Source organism: Ursus maritimus, unplaced genomic scaffold (genome assembly GCF_017311325.1).
Source record: "Ursus maritimus isolate PB19 unplaced genomic scaffold, ASM1731132v1 scaffold_7, whole genome shotgun sequence".
NCBI classification, from domain to species: domain Eukaryota; kingdom Metazoa; phylum Chordata; class Mammalia; order Carnivora; family Ursidae; genus Ursus; species Ursus maritimus.
Genome location: NW_024426885.1, coordinates 43,341,337 through 43,363,039, shown reverse-complemented (window position 1 = coordinate 43,363,039; position 21,703 = coordinate 43,341,337). Strand labels below are relative to the sequence as shown.

At 35.0% G+C, this 21,703-nt stretch overlaps 1 protein-coding gene across 6 annotated transcripts in view; it reads left to right on the top strand.

Annotated features, from left to right (window-relative positions):
* The window catches only part of CCSER2 (coiled-coil serine rich protein 2), a 185,487-nt gene extending 166,255 nt beyond the window's left edge, over positions 1-19,232 (top strand). For 4 of the 6 annotated variants that reach the window (XM_040623888.1, XM_040623889.1, XM_040623892.1 and 1 more), the window contains one exon: positions 14,414-19,232. In XM_040623888.1, the coding sequence (XP_040479822.1) occupies positions 14,414-15,235 (822 nt within the window). In that variant the 3' untranslated portion in view covers positions 15,236-19,232. Of the gene's footprint in view, positions 1-1,437; positions 1,571-14,413 lie in introns of all 6 variants that reach the window. The other 2 variants (XM_040623890.1, XM_040623891.1) reach the window with 2 other exon arrangements.
* Positions 19,233-21,703: the final 2,471 nt, after the last annotated feature.

The window sequence follows — 21,703 nt, the reverse complement described above, 5'->3', positions numbered from 1 at the left end:
ACCCAGTACAGTGGGTAGAAGCTTGGCCCTGGTGAAACTATAGGAAAAGTGCATGCCCCTTCTTGGTTGAGGATTTGTTTTCTGTAAAGCTTTTGAACCAAAATATTTCTGAAACAGCAAAATAGAGTTGTATCAGGCAATATCTTTGGAGAACACTTGGGATTATCACCCTATTAAATATTTTCTAAGCTATTTTCACAAACATCTGTGGCTAAATTAGTGGAGAAAAGATAATAATTTCAAAAGATAGGATCTTTATTTACTAGGATATTCTAAAAATCATTAATTCCACATGGTTTCTGGGAGCTGTTTTTCCTCTTCATTAACATAGAAAGTGGATCATTCTGTTTTTGTTTTATAGTGAGCAGTGTAGATACGATTACTCTTAAATTTGGAGTATCTGATTATACTGAACTGAACCAAGAAATATTGAATCAGAAGTGGAAAAAAATTTTATTTGGACGAGTGTTTATGAAATCTGTAAACACCAATAAAACTACATTAGTAATTTTCTAATAAATTATTTCTATGTCAGATTAATTTGAAAAATTATGCAGACTTTCTTTTGAAAATTGAACTGGGTATGATAATGATGTACAGCTCATTTTCCTTGATGATTTTGTTAGTATTTTAATAGTTTTATTTGTGGATATATTTCAGTTGGTGAGGGTAGTAGGAACAGACCTGAGACCCAGTCTGGTTCTATTTGTGAGACATTGAACAGATTTTTTTTCTTGATAACCCAGTTTTATCGGAAAGTGAGGAAATTAAAGTAAATGCCATTGCAGATGTATTCCAATTCTGATAACCTGTTATTAAGTAAATATAAGAAGCCATAAGTTACTCATATTAAAAAGCATGCATGTTTAACCTGTGGCCTGTATGTCACATTCTTGACAGTACTCACTCTCAGAACATCCTAAGTCTTTTTAATGCTGTGTTGGTTCTGCTATCTTCAGCTAGTGTTCTTTATTTTACCTGCTAATCCTCTGAAAACCTATGATTTAAAAAGAAATAAAAAATTTTTGTATGATAGTTTTTTGTTGCCTGATTTATAATTGATACAGTTTCTGTGCTTAACACTTAAAAGTCTATCTCCCTTTTTAAATGCTTTCACTTTTTTAAAAGACTGGAATCTGCTATTTAAAAAAGAATTATATGATGATAAATGTAATGTATACCAGAAAGAATATGTATTTCATTTCTTATGCATTAACTATAAATATTAGGGGAAAATAATTTTTTAAATATATGAATAATACCTAGGTTTGAATTATGATGTATTTTTAACCATTTGAACTACATATATTAAAAAAATGAAATCTGTCTTCTTATTAACACTATTGTTGTTATTTTTTTTTAAAGTATGACTTTGGTTTCTCTATTTTTCGGTTCCCTTTTTTATTATACCTCCCTACCCTGTCTCTCTCTGCACAGGGTGGGTATTCTGCTCCCTCCTTCTCTCCTTGGCAGGGCTCCTTCCAGGGGATCCCACGGACTGTTCCGCCGCACCGCAGACAGAGTGAGTCTGTGTCTCTCACTCCTATCCTGCTCTGGCTTCCCATTCATGGTATTTCCCTTCTGCATGACCTGTCCCTCCCCCAGCACCCCATCTCCTGTCCAGAGTGACCTGCAGGCATGTGCTAAACCAGCACTCCCTGGGCTCTCTTCTCTTAATTAACCCTTCCTTTGACTGCATGTGAATAGACTTCTACTTAGAGCCTGTAGGAGAACTATCTGAAGTTAATTTCATTCTAATGCTATTTAAACCTATTGCCAGTGACCCTAGACCTACTGACATGCATCTGCCTTTAATGTATTTTCTTTTTTTGTGACCTTGAGATATATGAATAACAATTTTTTTATCTAGCTACTTCAAAAATGTACGCACTATCTGCAGTGACATGGACAGATGCATACTGTTTGAGGGAGCAGGCTTACTAGACCATTGCACATTTCTTTAAATATTTCCTAATCAAGAAGCTTTGATTGCATTTCACTGTCATCTAAAAGAAGTCTCTAATTTAATCATTTCAAGGGTTTTTTTTTAACAACTAATATGTTTTTGTAATTCATCAGCTGCTTTACAGTACAGAAGAAAATGGCTTTTGAATATGCATGGTTTACTAACATTTCTAATGATTTAGTAATTGTTTGACTTAAAAAAATTTTTGTTTACATTGAATCTGCTTTCCAAAACAGTGTTTATTATTTTATATTATGTACTTAAGTATACCTGGTAAGTTGGTTATATTTTATCTTTTTTGAAAAGTCACCCAAAAAAGCTAATATTAATGAAAAAGAGATATTACTATTGTCAATCAGTCACTTTCATGCCTCCTGCATGGATTTACCCTGATTTTTGATTCAGATCAATTTTTTCATAAATTATCTTTATCCATGTGAAGTATCAAAGGTCCCAAAGTTTTAAGCAGTTAAAATTAAGAAATGTGATTTATTCAAATAAAAATTCATTTATTGAATGAAGCAAAATTATGAGGTATCAGTATGAATTTGAGACAAGGTTTGAGGTTTATTTATTTATTTTTTTAGCTATTATGCCTCTGCTTCCCTTGTGTGTTTTTTGTTTAAAAGAAAATGGAATAGAAAGTTTGTATAGGTGTTTATGTCAAATTATTTAGTAGCAAGTTAATTTCTTTAGTGGAAGCAATGAGAAGAGGGATTCTTCCTTCTCCTCTTCTTCCTTTTCCATCCCCTACCACTTCTGTAGGCCTCCTTTTTACTTCTCTTGTCTTCAAGTACTTCTCTTTCCTTTCTCTATTTAAGTATTCGTAGCACATAAGAAATTACTTTAAAACGCTAGTGAACTAATCCGACTTTCAAAGGGCAGCTATAACGTAATAATATATTTTTAGGCTTGTAGCTAGTAAATTGCATGGTTTGACAGGTTCACCTCAGATTAACATCCCTTCCTTGAATTTACTATAGCTCCCTTTTAGTTCCTATCCTCTTACCCTACCGTTCTTCTCCCTCGTTTTCCTTCCCTTCAGCTAGCTATAATGTGGAATTGAAGTTTAAGGTTAATTATGTCATATTGAAAACAAAGATTTATGTTTATTTTTATTTATTTATTTTTTTAAAAAAGATTTTATTTATTTATTTGACAGAGATAGAGACAGCCAGCGAGAGAGGGAACACAAGCAGGGGGAGTGGGAGAGGAAGAAGCAGGCTCATAGCGGAGGAGCCTGATGTGAGGCTCGATCCCACAACGCCGGGATCACGCCCTGAGCTGAAGGCAGACGCTTAACCGCTGTGCCACCCAGGCGCCCCTATGTTTATTTTTAAAACATGTTTCTTAGAAACACTCATTTCACTAGTTTCTTATTTGCAAAGCTTTAGACTTTTCTTGTCCCTCCCTTGAGTCATTGGCCCTCCATTTTTAAATGTTTCTCCCTTCTTTCCTCTTGGGTTAGAGCTGCCTTTTCCATTTCCCAACTGTGAAGAAGCACTGTCTTGCAACACTATCAAGATCTTTCTGGCTTTTGTAGATCAAACTTCCTTCTCCTCATCTTTAAATTAGTAAGGAGAAAGTTTTTGTTCTCTAGAGTATAGATGTGTTAGCCACCTATCAGAAGATAATACATATTGGAGTCTTTTCTTGAGTAGGTTCTAGACAGCTTACATAGCTAAGAGAACTGGCCCTGGAACTTGATGATTGAGACTTGTAGGACCCTGTTTGTGGAAAGTGATAATTAGATGGCTTATTAATGGCTTTTTGATACCTCTTATTGAGTAGGGAAGGTTCCTTTAGAGGAAAAACATGTTCTGAACTACTATACTACTTTGGATTTACCCTGAGAACAGCCAAAGCAGTTTACTAATAAAATTATTATTATTTTAATTTTTTAAAGGATATTTTAAATTTCTCTAAAATATAGAATTTTTATAGAATATAAAATACAGAATTATATGTAAATTATCTAAAATACAGAAATTTAATTTTTTAAAGAATATTTTTAATTTTTCTAAAATATAGAAAGGGGGCACCTGGGTGGCTCAGTCAGTTTAGCATCTGCTTTCAGCTCAGGTCATGATCCTGGGACCCCGGGATCGAATTCTACATCAAGCTCCCTGCTCAGTGGGGAGTCTGCTTCTCCCTCTCCCTCTGCCCCTCCCCTTGCTCATGTATGCACGTGCTCTGTCTCTCAAATAAATAAATAAAATCTTTTAAAAATATATAGAAAAGAAAGGTATGGAGTCCAGTGGTTTTCATAGGGTTTGGAATAGATCTCCCCCTTCCTACACTGAACTTATATTTAGTAAAATAATATTTGTCTCCATGTTTAGTTAGTATGTGATTCCTAGGGCTGATTTTTGGAGAGGTTAATTCTGTAAGTGATGGTAGATAGTTGAGAGAGTTCTTCTTTATTATAATCTGTTTCATTAATAAATTCTTTTCGAGGCCCTCTTGAACATCAACATAAGTGAACTGACTTTTCTTCTAAATGCAAAAGTCAGGCAGGCTTCAGTAAGGACAATCTGGTTTTGTTTTTGTTTTTAGTTTATAGGAATGGTAGACCTTCCAGCATTATGAGATAGCCTGTTCTGGATATGTGAAGAGTGAAATAATTAATGTTTACAGGGAATGCTTAGCTTTGGTCACTTAGGAAAGCTGCATTGGCCAAGGATGTTCTTGCTGAATTTAAGAATATCTCTAGAAGAATGGAGAGAAAAGGAAAATCCTGGTCTTTACATATTTTTCTCTTTGTCAGGAAATTGTGACTTCCATTTCTTTTCTTGAGTATATTACTAGTCTCAACTTGCTTGTCTTCCAGTTTCAAATTAAATTTTTCTCTGGGCTAGTAGAAAATACCTACCTTTGGACATAGAAGGGGTCTTCTTGTTGTCCTGACTTCAGCTTTTGTCTAAATTGACTTAACTAACATTAGTTTAGTCTTTTTGATTTCCAATGTATAAAATTAGGAATGATAAATAACCTACCTCATAGTAGGAAAATTTAATAAAGGTAATTGCTTTTGGCAAGTAAAAAGCCCTAATGGTAATCTCAAGTCGCACTTCTTGTCAGAGCATATACTTTTAGGAGGACTTGACTTTTCAAAAAGTGTATTTTGAAGTAATACCTATTTCTTGTCATGCCTAAAAAGACTTTTAAATTTGCTCTTTAACACCTTGATTGGAAGAATTTAGAAATCTTACCAACCTTTACCTTTAATGTGCAGTAACTTAGGTGAGACAAAATTGTTTTTAAACAACAAAAATAATATAAGTGCACCTACCTATGTCTTAATAGCTCAGCAGTTTCTTGATATAGCATTAGCATTGCCTGATTTCTAAATTTATATTATAATAAATAACTATTCCACCCAGAATTACATTAAGGATGATGATTACATTGTCTTATATCCTCCTCCTTCTCTTATAACCCTCAGGGGATGTTTCACAAACCTTTTTGACAAATGACACTTAAAATTCATTTTATATCACAGCCCAGTGTGTATTTACTAAATGAAACTATGTACTTAACAGCCCAACAAACATGTGAGTGTGTTTAAAATTCAGATAAAAGTTGAATGAAATAGTACTTTCTCTTAGAACATATAATACTCTCATATTTTCTTAATTTTTTGTTTTACTTTTTTCACATAGTATCATTATATCAACATTTTCAATATAGTAAATATTTCTTAAAAGCACCATTTTAATGGGTACATGATAATACATTATCGTGTGGCTGTACTATAATTAATCTTTTCCTGTTGTTGGGCATTGATGTTTCCATTTTTCCCTATTAAATAGAGATATCCTTGCAATGCCATTTATCCTTGTGTATATATCAGTTTCACCGTCTCTCTTAGATAGATTACTGGAAGGATGTTGCTTAATCAGAGGGTTGTGCACTTTCTAAAAACACTTGATGTGTATTGTTGAGCTGCCAAACATGTTCATAAGGTGTACATTAATGTGGCTCAAGCTGATTGGCTCTACCATGTGACTGTAATCAATTTTGTATGTAAGGGTAGCATTAGCTTCAGTGCTTTAATGAGAAATTAGCTCTGGGAGTGACTTTTCATAAAAATAAAATATTTTCAGTGAAATGGAAACTAGGGTAACTCAGTAAAAACTGAACAAATAATATAGAATATGACACTCTGTCCATTTTTGTAGCTAATTTCAAGTGCTGTTTATGTTAGTCATTGGTTAATTGACTGGAAATGTGCATTAAACTCATGGTCCAGGGGGCTGCCCCATAAACTAGTTTCTCTGGGCACTTTGTAATTATGAGAAACACAGCAATTGATGTTTTCTGCATAAGACTTTTATAACAACCTGCTCTGTAGATTGAAAAATTGTTAGCCGTATTTGTTGTACCGTAATGCCTGCAGTATCGTACTCTGGATAAATATACCATGCATATTGGTCACAGCAATGGAATGGTACTATTATGATGTTTAGTTTTGTTTTCTGAACTACTCTGAATCCCAGAGGTTAAATGCTAATGAGTTCTGTGTCTTAGAGATAAAGACTCATGAACATAAGCATCTCACACTGATTGTGCCTCAGTTGTAAATGCTTATTACTTAAGTCAATATTAATCAGTTTGATAGTTTTTAAGGAAGTTAACTGATCAACTTAGAAAAGCTGTTGAACTCCTTATCTCAGAATTTGTTTATATGTAATTTCTCTTTATCAATCAGTTATCTTCTCTAAATTCTCTAAGATCTAGAGGCATCATTCTGAGATCTAGAGGAATAAGAGCATTCCTAGTTCCTAGAAAACTTTGGAAGTTGTAATTGGGTTCATGTAAATTACAGAGCAAAATTCTTTGCATCTAGTTATACTCGCGATCCAGTCATGTCTTCCATCTTTCTAGTGATGTGTGGAGCTTCCCTTATAAATTAGAACATCATGTTTAAGACAGACATACGTGAAGATCAGATTATACTTTAATTGGTCTTCAATGCAGCAATAGTAATAAAAGTAAACTAATATTGAATTGTATTTAGTTTATAATGTGCAAGGCTTTCTGAAATTATTAAAGAAATAATTTCTACTTGCTCCGTAAGGGATTACATGTGGCTAAACCTTTTTAGATCTTTGGAGTATGAATATTAAATTGTGTCAAAACCCTTTCAATATTTTATTTGGTAAGATTCTTCAAGTGATTCCTTTTAAGTGTGAGTAGTTTTACATATACTGTTCTGTGGTTATGAATATTTATATTAACTTGCAAACCTCTTTAGCAAGAAAGTATAAATTTATTTAAAATGTTTTCATTTTACATAAATATACTAAATAAAATAATACTGCCTGGAAAAACACAACAAAAGCTAAGCAAATACTGTTGGCTGCTATACCCAGTCATGGCAGTTCCTTGGTGTTGTGTGTGGTCTCTGACACCATTGTCCTGTCTTTTTCTTGTCTCTGCTCTCCCATTATGCCATTGGCAAGGAGTTGAGAAGTTAGTCCATTACTTCTCTGACAAAGCGTGGTACAGTACAATTTCAGATTTTTTCCTACCACCTTCCTCATAGTCACTTTCTGTTTTTGTTTTTTTTTCCCGGTTTGCATGATGCATGTCAGAGCCTGCATGACAATACAGGCATGTTACAGATGGCTCCATTTCCATCTCCTTTTTAGCCTTTAAAATGTAAATAATAATAATAATAATAATAATAATAATAATAAACTTCTATGTACCAAGAAAATAATTTTAAGTAATTCCTGTCTGCTACGCAGTAGCATTATTATGCTTTAGAACATTTCCTGCTTTCTACCTTACACACTTAGACATATTTTTCTCAGTCGGGATTTGACATTTCTAACTGGTATCTTATCGTTTAGTAACTCTAGAAAAAATGTTTACAGAAACTGCTATGAGTATTTTTTCTTATGCTAATGCTAGAAATCTTTGAAATGGTAGGAAACAGTGAAGGTGAAGTTTTTCTCAGTGATGAGTGCTAATTTGCCTCTCCTTGCGTTCAGTGTATTTCCTCCAGTAGGTCACTTGGACCTTTTTTTTTTTTTTTCTTCCCAAAATACTGCTGCATAGTGTGGCTTGAGTTTGGTGTCTGAAACTTATCTTGTGTAGGATAGATCAGCTGAGAAAGACATAGGGTATTATCCGGGAAGTTTGTATCTGAATGTTGGTATTGAATTTGCCTGTTAACTTTTTAAAATAATCCTCCTGCTATACTACATATTCTGAAAGTCTGTGAACTCACTGGAATTACCCAAGTAACACAGAATAATAAAGTTTTAGTGCTGCATTTTAAATTCTCTGTCAGTTCAAATTCTGGCTTTACCATTTGCTAAAGTATGTGAATTTCAATATGTTACTTAATTTCTTTTAAACTCAGTTTACTCTCTACATAAATGAGACAGTACTTTCCCCTGAGGCTCTTGTGATAATTAGAGATCACACATGCAAACTTACATGCAAACTTAGTGTTTGACTCTTTACCCTTGGAAGAAGGGAAATGCTGTTCTCTCAGAGCCCAGAATATAGCATTTCTCAAGTATTTATAATGTGTTAGGCACTATACTAAGCAGTTTGGTATGCATGTTATCATTTATTATTTAAAACAATTCAGTAAGTTGTAAATACTGTTATTATCCTCATTTTATAAATTACGAAATTCCATCTCAGAGTAGTAAGATAATTTACTCAGTAACTCACCAATAGTAAGTGATGGAGTCAAAACTCAAACCCAGGTCAGTCTGATTCCAAAAGCTAAGTGATTCAGTATTGTGTTGTACTAGCTCCTCCATATAGCCATATATAAATTCTTTCTATACTTTAAAGTGCCTTGCATGTCCTAGCTCTGTTTTATCTTCAGGAAGGTACTTAAGGAACCTTGACTTCTATATCATATCAGATATGCCTACTATGGATTTAAAACACTTAGATATAACTGACATGACTGAAATACTTATTTGAAGCCTGGAAAGCTCTTATTCTATAGCCACTACTTTAGGATACTGCTATAAAACTTGCCCCCTTTTTTCAAAACACAGTTACAAAAGGGCGATGGCTTGAATTCATCATTCTCACACATTTTAATAATCATAGGTAACATTTATTGAGCCCTTTTGATGTGCTAGGAGGTTCTATGCTACATGTTTTACATGTATAATCATATTTAATGATTAGGATTAGAAATGGAAAATAGTTGAATGCTTGTTAAGATAGTTTTCCCAGCTTATTTCATCCAGAAATGTCGATCTCCAGATAAAAAATATTTGTAGCTTAGCTAGTAGGTCATGAGAGGTGCTGTGTTCTGGTTAACTTATAATTCTTCCTGCTGCCCTTCTAAACATTAATCATTATGCTAACCCCAAACTTAAAGAAAACTTTTTTTTTCTGTTATAAGATTTCTTTTTCATCAGGTTTTTTTTTTTTTTTTTACTTTTTTTATTTGGTTATTTATCACTGACCTAATAGGGAAGTATTATTTTGGTCATTTATTACCAAAGAAGCAATTTTGGAATATACTACTTATTAATTTCATTTATTTATTAGTTTATCTAGAAAATACGTATTTGATCCCTACAATGTGCCAAATACTAGGAATACCAACTACAACAACAAATAAAACATGGCACATTCCTGTAAGGAGCTCGTATCTCTGGTTATCTTTGTAGGCAGCCCAGAATAGATGTTTAAGATTATCACTGAAGATCCTACCAGTCCCCTGCACAGTTATCCAGTAGTGCCGCTCTCACTCTTGACCTTGACACCTGTAACCATTGCTTCTGAGAATTCTCAGAATGGTGTGCTGAGGTTTATGTATCTAACTAAAGTAAGACATGGAATTACTGGGTCTAGTTAGAAGCGCTTAGCTCTTCAAGCCTGGGGATGTGCCCACATTTTGAAGCTTCAGTAACCAACCATTCTGAAAGTTGCAAGGATGGAGTACTAAAGCTCTACTTATTTGTGACTACAGGATATTTCCTGCAGTCTGCCCCACCCCTCAATAGGTGGTGGGATTCCTTTTGTCCTCTGAGTCTTTTGGGCTGCTGACGCTGTGAAATGAATGGGCTGGTGGATACAGATTAGGACCTCATCATGCATCTCCAAAGCAAGAAACCTGTAACGCATCTTGAATTCCTTCCAAACAGCTGCTTGCCTGATGACCACCTTTAAAAAAAACCTTTCAATCCTTTCCAGTTTTGCTTTCAGTATATTAATTTTAGACCCTTATAATTTATCATCTGGGCTATTAGCAATAACATACTGCGGGGCTGTTCTGCCTACAGTCACCCTTCCTGTACATTCCTCACTAATTCTACCAAAATAGCATTGTAAAATACACATTGGATCTTATGATTCCTTTGTTTAAAATTTATCAGCATCTGCCATTATCTGCTGCATAAAGTCAGAACCATTTAGCCTGATGGGAGGTATGAGCTGGCACTTGCCTGTGCTTTTCCACCAACACTGTGATCTCCAAATTTAGTCTAACAGTTGGAAGTTACTGGAACATACCATATTTTTTTTTTGCCCTTGTGCTTAGCATGTACTGGTGCTCTCCCCTGAATGTTCTTCCCTTCTTGTCTACTTGGCAAATTCTTAACTCATCCTAAAACTCAGTTCAGATGTTTGTGATTCTTGGATGCCTTCTATGACCTCTACAATCAGGCATAATTTTTCTTTTTGTTCTCATATGTTGTTATGCTTGAGACATGGTCTTGTCATTTGTTTACCTATCTCCCTCACTAGGTCTCTAGGTTCCATAGGAACAGCATTGTATTCAGCTCCATATTTTTTTATACCTAGTACAACACATAATATATTGTAGACCTTTAAAAAAAATGAATGGTCTTTGATGTTCCTTCTATTAGTCTTATTATCCATGAGAATATGGGATCTTTTTTATTTATTTATTTAGAATTCATTCTAAAGGTGTCTGAGGGCATAGAATCAGTAATGAATGTGGGCAGGAAGAATTGTTAATATCTTGCCTTTATGTTAATACAGTTGCGTGCTTAGAATTTGGGGGAAATTGTGCTGCAAACAACAGACTATCAGAACGCATCTTTGTTTACTAGAGGTGAAGAGGCAGCTTGTTGTTTAACTCGCCCGCAGGTAGCTAATGACAATTCAGTCCTTCGTGGATAACCAGTTCTACACAGTCATCCGCCTGTAAAAGTCATTTTCTTGATCCTCCCTGTAGTCATTTCTTCATCTTCTTCGAGAGACTTTTTTCTTACAGTGGTGGAATTGATTTCCAAACTAGTTTCCAAATAAATAATAAAACAGGACATTTATTTGGGGATAGGGAAATTAGATCATACCACTAAAATAACTTTTAATAAAAATATAAAATCTGCATTATTTATAAAGCACTTAGAAACCACTAATTTATTCACTGTAATTAAGTGATAGGTGTTTTTTATATATTGTTTAACCTACTCTCAGAAAACTAAAAATTTTGTTATTTTTAAAAACCTGATTATTTCCTAATTCTTTAATATTCGATATGGAGCTTTATTGCATTTAATACAGGCAGCACGACTTCCTGCTGTACTTCCATTTAGTTCTCTGATAAGCAGTAATAGTCAGCTGGGTAATAAAAGTACAGTAGTCCCCCTGCTTTATCCACTGTTTTGCTTTCTATGGTTTTGGTTACCTGCTGTTGACTGCCATCTGGAAGCAAATGATTGTCCTTCTGACATATTGTCAGAAGATCAATTGTAGTCTTAATGCTATGTCACAACTTCTACATCATTCACCTCCCTTCACCTCATTATGTAGGCCTTTTATCATCTCACATCACAAGAAGAAGGGTGAACACAGTACAATAAAATATTTTGAGAGAGACCACATTCACATAACTTTTATTACAGTTACTGTTATACTTTTCTCTTTTATTATTAGTAATTGTTGTTAATCTCCTATTGTGCCCAATTTATAAATTAAACTTTATCAAAGGTATGTACATTTAGGGAAAAACATAGAAAATATAGGGTTCATAACTAGCTGCGGTTTCAGGCATCCACTGGAGGTTTTAGAACCTATTCCTGCAGATAAGGGGGGACAACTATCATCAGTACAAATGGATAATTTATCTACAGTTCACAGTGCCCCTTTTCTGGAGGTTTGGTTATCTTAATGATAAGTTTATTACTTAATTAGGAAATTATACCTTTTTATGCTTTGAGCTGATAGCACATGTTTATACTTTTTTTCTCACTAGCAATAAGCATATTACAATAAAGTCATTTCTCAATTGTTATGCATATTTTCAAAGGTCTTAAGTTGCTTTGTGATTTTTAACTCAAGATTAGAATATCTTTTGATGTTTTTGAAAGTTTTGAAAAGAGGTGAAAAGGGAAAGGAAATCCCCATTTCAATCAGCCATTTCTTGCTGCCACCTTTCCCTTCTTTGGTTGCTTTTTTTTCCTTTTGGTAAATTTTGCTTTGCTTAATATCGTCCCGCTGTATATTTTTAGTAATTTTTCTAAAATGTATGATCACTTTGGAACTGTCATTTTTTTCTAGGGAATCCCAGCTAATTGTCATTACCTGGTGATTTTAGTACCTTCCTTTGAAGGACAGTTTATTCATCTCTGTGGGGATTTATTGCGAAAATGCCCATTGGACTTTAAAGTTTAGTAAATTTAGCTTGAAGCAGAAACTGAGGTGGCTTATTTGTTTTAAATATTCTAAAATAAGAGTTTAATGTAACATATTCTGTATGAATTTTGAGTAGTCATCCTGGCCTGCCCTCCAACTACAAGTCATTAAACTTTGCTCGCAGTCATCTTAACCCTGCCATAATTTGCCTGACTCCTGGCCCCAGCAGCCATCATCGAATACTGGTGAAGGAGGTGAAAAAGTGACAAAACATGAATGATGCAGTATAAATAGATTTGCCCCTTTTGTTGGAGAAATTAGAGATACTGTGTAGATTTATTTGTGGATTAGTGTAGCAAAAAAAAAAAGTTATTAGTAAAAGCTGACCCTTTAAAGTTTATGTTTCATAGCCCTTTGGCAAACTTTTTTATATTTTCGGCCCACATTATTTAATAGAAAATTATGTGTAGTGTGTTTATACATTGATAATAACCTCCCCTGTAATAGGATATGACCAGTAGGCTTTGCCCCATATACTCTAACTTTAATCTGGGCCATTGAAAGATAACTTTAAGGTTCATATTTCTTTACTGACTGCCCAAGAGTTGCATGTTTACTCTGATTTATATAGAATATAATCACACAGTGAGCTCCAGAGAAATGTGTGTGAGGCAAATTGGCCTAAAGAGTTTTGCTATTGTAGGCTTCAGCTTTAGTTCCAAGTTACAGGTAATTTCAGGGGCGCCTGGGTGGCTCAGTTGTTAAGCGTCTGCCTTTGGCTCAGGGCGTGATCTCAGGGTCCTGGGATCAAGCCCCACATTGGGCTCCTCCAATGGGAGCCCGCTTCTTCCTCTCCCACTTCCCCTGCTTGTGTTCCCTCTCTCACTGGCTATCTCTCTGCCTGTCAAATAAATAAATAAAATCTTAAAAAAAAAAAAAAAGTTACAGGTAATTTCAAATTCGTTTTACTCTCAGTTGTTATTCAAAAGACTGATCATTTTAAATCTTAAATGAATGTTCACTCTTGGGCAGGGTAAGTCTTTTCCATTTACCAGAACCTTAGTTGATTCCTCATATGGCAGTGAGACAGAACAAATAAGCTGTGAAAACACTTTATTCTGAAACTTTTCAACAAGAATGTTAAAGGTAGGTTAGTATTAGCTAAATGTATTGACCTGTTTTTGTTTGAATAATTAGAATTTCACATCAACGGAGAATATAATCAATCTAAGCTTTGTTTATCTGCTGGTAATTTTAACTCTTGATAGAAGTACAGCACCTTGACACTTTTAAATTAATACTTTCTCTAGCCAAGTGTGATAAAGTGTTATACAGCTTTCCTTTAAAAAAAAAAAAAAGTCTTTAAAATGGGTAATATTCTGAATGGTCATAGTTTTTATCTGTGCTTCTGAAGATTAAATCAAAGTGCTATAGATACTCTGTCAAGCCATCTTACATATAAATTTTTAAATACTTAATGAATCAAGGCAGGAAATCTTTTTTCTATAATAAATAAGTACTTTAAGATTTTTCTTTTCCTGTTTGGTTTAGAATCTTGTTTAGTGTTTACTGCCTGTATCATTTTTTGTTTGCATTATCACTCTTGTATGTGTCTCATGAATTCGCTTGAATATTGCAATTTATTTTTCTATTTATTTATTTATTTATTTATTTTAATAATGATTTTTTATTATATTATGTTAGTCACCATACAGTACATTTTTCTATTTAAAAAACCCATATACTTCTCATATTAAAATGTAAGTATCAACACAGCCTAATTGGAACTTATATAAATTCTGGGTGGCATTTGTAAAGTGAATTGTTGCTTAATGTTGTTTTTATTTTTAATAGCCTCAAGTACTACAGCCTTCCAGCAGCCTTCCCAGACCCACAGACCACGCCCAGGGAAAACTAATAAAGCCGCAACATATCGAGGCCCACAGTGAATGCACAGTCCAGGGCATACAGCAGGGTGTTGCACATCTGGATGAAAGCTTTACACACAGCTTACAGCAAGAAAGCAGCTATGGTCTGGAAGACCGGCCTTTTTCTTCAAGCCCACAATTCGCTGAGGATGTGGCTACTAAGAGTACACCTTCTGAAGCAAACTTGAACATGACCACGAATGCTCAAGAGCCTTATCATTCGGCAAATAATCAAATTAGTGACATGCAATTTGTACCTACTTCCCTTCAGACGCTTCCCCAGTCAAGTACAGTAGAGCAGACTAAGAGAGTTGGAAAAAATCAGTCTTCACTGGAGGGCTACACATCCCAGCCCAAATCCTTACCGCTTTGTAAGCCAGCCATCTCAAATTCTTTGGTACCTCCTCCAGTTTCTGAATCATCTCCAAGTAGGACTCCCACTTGTAAAAAGTCACCAATAATCACACCATGGAATTCATCAAAACTTCAGCCAACATCTAGTCAAACAAATCTTGCAAGTAATCCAAATCCAAAAGCATCTAAGCTCCGCCCCCCTTCTGGCTCTTTCAGACAAAAACAAATAAGCAGCTCCCAACTAGAGCCTCAAAACTTCCAGGCCAAGACAAGCATCCCAAGGCCTCTAACAAGAAGAAAAGAAATCATGCAGAATCTGAACGGCAATTTGAATTCTGGGGATTGTTTGGCCTCTAATCGATACTCCCGTCTTCCTAAACCAAAGATACATTAAATGCATAGCCATCACCTGCCAATTTGTTTTTTTAAAAAACAATCTGTTCTGTAATAGCTTTACGTGCAGTTTGCTACCATGATGGAGGTTCCATTGAAAGCTTGCAAATCTTAAAATTAAAATGTGGAAGCTTCTAATAGTTTGGCTCTTCCATTTTATATCCTGGTTGAAGTACACAGCATTTGAGCATATTTGTCTCAGGTAAACACAAAAGTTTGCTTACCCATTTCAGAGGCCTGCAGAAGGCTGTAATCATGTTATCCATCCCTCTGCACATCAGAAAGTTCATAATATTCCACTTAGCAGGCAAGAAATGTGCTTTTGTTCATATAGTCCTTTTAAGGTCTGTATTAAATGTGGTTCTTAGAGCCTCACTCTTTTTCACTTGTCCCTCCTGTGAATATGGTCACTGTTTTAACTAAAGATACGGTGATAATTGAAGATGGTAGACTGTGAGTAAAATTCTGGCCAGTGATTTGTGTATTCAAAAGGTCTATGCAAAAGCTTTGTGATGAATAAAAGAGATCAGGCTTTTAATGGGAAGTCTATGTAAGTTTTATTTTTCCTTGCTAGGATCAGCCAGTTAGTCTCAGTATTTATTTATTTACCAAATTCCCCTGGCTAAAAATGTTTCGTGTGATATGAAAACCAATTATATGTTGCTTTAGCATCTTGTTCGTGCGTGCACATGTGCACACGCACACACACACACACACACCCCATTTGTATTTGTTTTCGCTATTCCATAAATTTTGGAAAGCCTGGGTTACATCTTGAAACCTGTACCTGAAGATGTATTCATTTTGTAACATGTGTTGTTGGTGCTAGAGTTTGGCTGGTAATTGTTTTGAGCCCTGTAGGCTTATGTGGATCCATGATAGCTGTTTTAAGGTTCCACAGCTTATATTTTAAATTAAGTCTTTATTATGATATTTATATTTATTGACTTTCTGCTAATATCTGAAGACTGGAATAATGGACTTGAAATGTTTGCACAAACCTTTGATGAGCTATAAATACCCCACAGAATTGAAACTATTTTCTATAGCAAAACAGTTAAAATATTTTGAGAATAATTATAAATTTAAGTAAGACTATCTTAAGAAAGCTGGAATTCTTAAGTTTTTGTTTTTCTGAGTTTTCCAGGTTTCCCTTTTATGTTAGTGTGTTTGAATGGCAGTTTCTTGAGAAGTAGATTTGGGACAAAAAATAGAATTGGAGAGGGGACATTGTGTTTTATTAAAAGGTGTTAAAAGCTATCTTAATGTTCTAGGAAGGTAGCTGGGGAACCGCCAAGGGGACCATATGCACTACCCCATCATGCCGCGGGCCACTCATCAGATGGTTCAGTAAATTTGCCCTCTGTTCTCCCAAATCATGTCATCTTTAGGCTGCTCACCTGTTGCTGCTTTAATTAGAATTAATGTTTTTCAGACAGCCTTTTACAAAGTCAGTTTTTGTTGTGATCAGTTGACCAAAAATGTATCATAAGTGATTATGACCAAAAAGTTAGTCACTCAGAGTTCTAGGGATTTCATTTAAAAAATGTACACTGGTGAAATTGCCCCTTTTAAGGAAAACATCAGCAAGTGCTTTAGTGGAAATTTAGGAAGAGCTGTTCACTGTCATTTTGGTGCAGTCTTCCCTTACCTACCAGAGGACCATTCAGTGAATTTGCCATTCACTGGATACAAAAAAAAAAACATTCTTGGATTTGGTAACAGGTGAGCAACACAAATCTAGTACCATAGTCTCATTGAACAGCACTTTTGTCAGAGAAGCTCTAAAAGTCAGAAAGATTTTTACGTAGTCCAGATATTATTAGTGTAAAGTACTCAGACGTCTCAGCAAACTCGTCTTTGTTCATAGAGACAAGAAGTGATGTCTGGCAGCTGTAAGTGGGTACATGTGGTGTATCATCTTGAAGGACAAAGAAAATTGATCTCATATATTGCAAATGGGATGTTATCACACTGTATTTTCCTAAAGTAAACATTGATGAATTGGTTTTGGGTTTATTTAGAAGTTGGTGTAGACTCTTGTAAAATATTATTTACAAGTAGGCCTTTAAGAGAAAAGTTCAAAACTTTTGCTTAATTTTTGACCCCCTAGTCTGAGGGAAATATCTTTGTTATATAAAAATGTTGACTCCTGCAATTTGTTTATTCCAGTCTTTTTCCTGCTCTATTTTTTTCTCCCTGATGAATTTATAGAAATAGTAACCCATCAGTTTATCAACTTCTCTGTGCTTTTGTTGAGCCTTAGTCTTGGCTCAGCAATATAATTATGAAGCATAATATATTTAAGAGAAAAAAATCTAGGATGCTTGTACAAAACGAGTTTTGCCTGCAGTTTGCTTTTTAAAACTGCATGAGTATTTCTTTAAAAACTACTCCATAGTAATTAAGTCAGAAATGAGGTGAGGCTCTAACTCACCTGAATAATCAGGGATCACTCTCAGATTTGGCTTGATCTCTGTTTAGTGCTTCTATAAGTCAACTCTGTGCCAAAATCCTCCTCTAAGGGAACGCAGATCACTTTTTTCCTGAGTTCTTGTGATTTCGGTGAAGATGGCTGCAGTATATGAATTGTAAATCCTGAAGAAAAAGTTTTGTGGGGGTTGGTGAAGTTTCACATTTGTGAATGAGAAAAGTAATAGATCATGTAGAATTAGACATTCGGCTGTTGATGGGATGGATGTACATCAAATTCTTTAGCGAAAGCTTGGCCTAAGGAGTTAATCAGCACAGGTGCAGATGATTTTAAGGCATTAAACAAAGGATTATATAGTTATATCATCTAGAATGTTTCTAATAACTGAGACCCTCTAGCATTTTTCTTTTGGAGTCTCATTTTAATTTGTGCAATATTTTCAGGCATATAGACTATGTTCATTGTATTTATATAGATGTTAGGGAACTTAGTAAGTATTTTAACAAGTAAAAATCTGAATAATGAGAGAAAGTATCAGATTTGCACTTTAAATGAGCTTAATTGCTTGGAGTTGTGCCTGAAATATCGAAATGCCTCTTGGGCGTGGCTTTCTTTGTTGAAATGAATTTCTCTATAATTGTTGCTGTTTGAAGTACAGCCTTTCACAGAATTATATCCTCAGCATGTCACTTTACTCATTAAAGCACTAAGTTCTTTGAATGTTTCATGGTACCCTTAAGTATTTTACTCAGTGTGTCAAGGAACACGATCCCTCCCATAGCTGTCACTTCTGGTCTTCCTGTAGCATAGATGGTTGTTACAGACACAGAAGTGTACTTTTCATTTCTGAGCAGAGTTGTCATGATGGTTTCCTGGTCTCTGGGGCACTGATGATGTAATTTGGAGTCACCAACTAGGCTTGCAATGAAGTTCAGTAAGACTGCAGCATAGTTTCAGTTTACTCTTCCTCTTACACAGTCGTTTTCGTGTGTATAAATTAGTTCAGGTGGTTATGTTTGCATGCCTGTGCACACATCTGAAAATTAATTATAGCTGTAATACCAGTACCTGATGTTTTTCCTTGAGGATGATGGCCTTGCTGTTTTTCTTAATTCTGATGCTTGAATTACATTTTCTAATTTTCTTTCCACACCTCCCTTCGGTTTTTCTGCTGCAGCAATTTGAAAGAATACACTTGGATAAATGATTATGATGGTGGGTGCCGATCTACAGCTATGCTATGAATTAAAGATACATCTTCTATTTTAACTGTGTTGGGGGAAAAGCTACCCACTTTCTCCTCGTTAGAGCGTCACCATAACAAAATAATACCCTACGAATTTAAAGTCTCTAAGTCATTACTAATTAAAAACAAAAACACCACAGTCTTTAATACCTGCAGGATTGTTTTCCCCGTTGATTTTAAAAACCAGAGTAAATACTGTATATTAGAATTTGCTTGTAAAATGAGTTATAAAAACTGGATGTAAAGTCTCTTTCCTGAAAATGTTGGCATAGTAAATAAAAATAAAGTTCATAATTATAAAAATTTTCTTGTCCTCAACACTGCCTTCCATAGTGTACTTTTTCTTGGATATCTTTTTTTTCCACAAAGATCCAAAATGCTCTTCATTCGGGTGATTTTCAAACTGTGTCATTTTACATGCTCCCTTCTACACACATACCACACTCCGAGCCCTGATTGAGTAGGAGGTGAACAATAGTGTATTGTTTCCACAGACTCTGTAAGTGATCTAAACATCAGTTTCCGTTTTAATCAAATGCCTGCTTTATCTCGGACGAATGATTGGGATAACATAAGTTTTACTTAAAATATTAGCACCTTGAGTGAGAATGCTGCATAAGAGAGGCAGACATTATAATTTTAATTATTTTGTTTTTTTTAAACATAACATACATTAAAAAGCTTGAAGCAACAAGAGGGCTTAATGAAATTTTATGTAGTTTTTAGGAACAAAAGGAACAGGGCATTTATAATTTATTTTCCAATTTATATGGTAATCATATAATGGGATATAAAAAGTTGACGCAGTGATATTAATTCCAAATGGTTTTATAAATGCTGGAAAAAGAATGAAGGAAATTTCATTACTAATAAATTTAATAATGACATTTACCACCTCCTAAGACATCTGTATCAGTTTTAAAGCCCTCTGAGTTATTAGCAAATACTTTCTTAGTTTAACTCCAAATTTTTCTTTTTCAGGTTGTTATCAAGTGTAGTAATTTCATTTGTTTCTCGTGTTCATTCCACATTTTCCATTCTGAAAATCCTTTTTTCCCCCCCACAGAAAGACAAATAGAAGTTGAATCTGACTTATCCTTCTATTAATGGGGTTTAAGTAATTTTTGTGGATATCTTACGGAAGTCAGTCCCTGTGCTAGCTGCTGGGTGTACTGAGGTGAAGACCATGTGGTTCCTGCCTCATGGAGCTGAAGGAGCTGCAGGTGATTTTAATCCTGTGCAGGAATGCCCTATTCATCATCTTGTTTAGAACGTAACAGGAAAACTCCTTTCCCCTCATTTCATTCCATTCTGGGCTTTAACTGCCTTTTACTATTCACATCTTTGCTTCTGTATTAATTATTGGTTACATGCCTTCATTTCCCTTTGATAATCTGATTTGATTCAGGAATTCCTTCTTTAGCCATATCAAATATTCTTAAAATCTTTGCCCTTTCTTTCTTATGTCATCAGTCAGGATTTAATTTTGAGGCTTCTCAACTCTCTTAAATCACCTTCCCTTTTAGACCTTGGCCCATAGGATCTCACATTCTGAAGTCTACCTGAAGTCTAACATTCAGTTCACACAGTTCATGCCCAGGCTTTATTTTCCTTCTGTCCCATTCTCGTATACATACAAAATCTAGTATGGCCTAGTTGATATTTTTGGTTACCTGCCATTTTTTGCTGTGTGATCTCTCTGGAGAAATTTAGGTCATCTGGAAGAGCCTTTTCCTCATTCATGAATTCCTCCCCCAAAATCCTCAAATTAGCATCCATGTTTTAAAAAAAAAACAAAAGAGAAACTGTTTCTTACAGGCCTTTCTCTGATTTCCCAACCATAAGAACAGTACTGCTGTTTTCCAGATTTGGGAACGTGACCTGTCATCTGATCTAATCCACACTAAATTTATTCAGGCATTCATTTTGAGTATGAATAATGCTTCTTTGGTAATAGTTTAGGTGATCATAGTTTTCTGCAAAAATACATCTAAAATGTTCATCTGTTAAAGTGAAAAAGGTATCAGTTTCCTTTGATTCCTCCCAATTAATACTGTTAAAATGCTTGTTGTGTGCCAAACCCTGGATTTGATCTTGTAGCGGAGGAATGAGACCGTTCCTGCTATGGAAGAGATCACATTACAGCAGAACAGACAGATCCCCAAACAGTGGAGGGCTACCTCCAAAACCATTCTCCCTTGGCAAATGTGCATTTGTGTTAGAATTTTTTATTCAACTACAGGTAAAAATTATTATCACATAATATGTAGTGGGTAATGATACATTCAACCAACTTAAGTCCTTTTTAAGGACATGATTAGTTCAAAATACTTTAGAGTTCTAAGGAGTTTTCATAACAAGTTTTAGATGAAATGTTACATCTATGTAATGTAAATTAAAAGTAGTTTTCATTAATTACAATGAAAAGAAAAAAGAGGATCTTTGATGAATTATTAATTCATGGTTTTTCTTAAGTTGTGTTCCAGACTAACGCTGAGATGCAAACACATGTACTCCAGGCACCTTGCTACCGCAGTCCGGTTCAAAGATCCAAGGTTAGGCAGAGCTTAGAGGAGACTTTTGGGAATGGGTTTAGGCCTGACCTAGGCAGCTCATCTCAGGACTTCCTGAGAACCCTAGATCTTGGTCTGGCTGCTCTCCCTCTAAAGGGAGCTTGGGCTGAGGGCTGCGGAATGGGAGCATAGTAAGCTGCCTTTCAGAGCTCCCCAAGAATTTAAGGGAGGAGAGGAGACCATGGACTTACAATCATTTGTGAATGTTAAAAAACA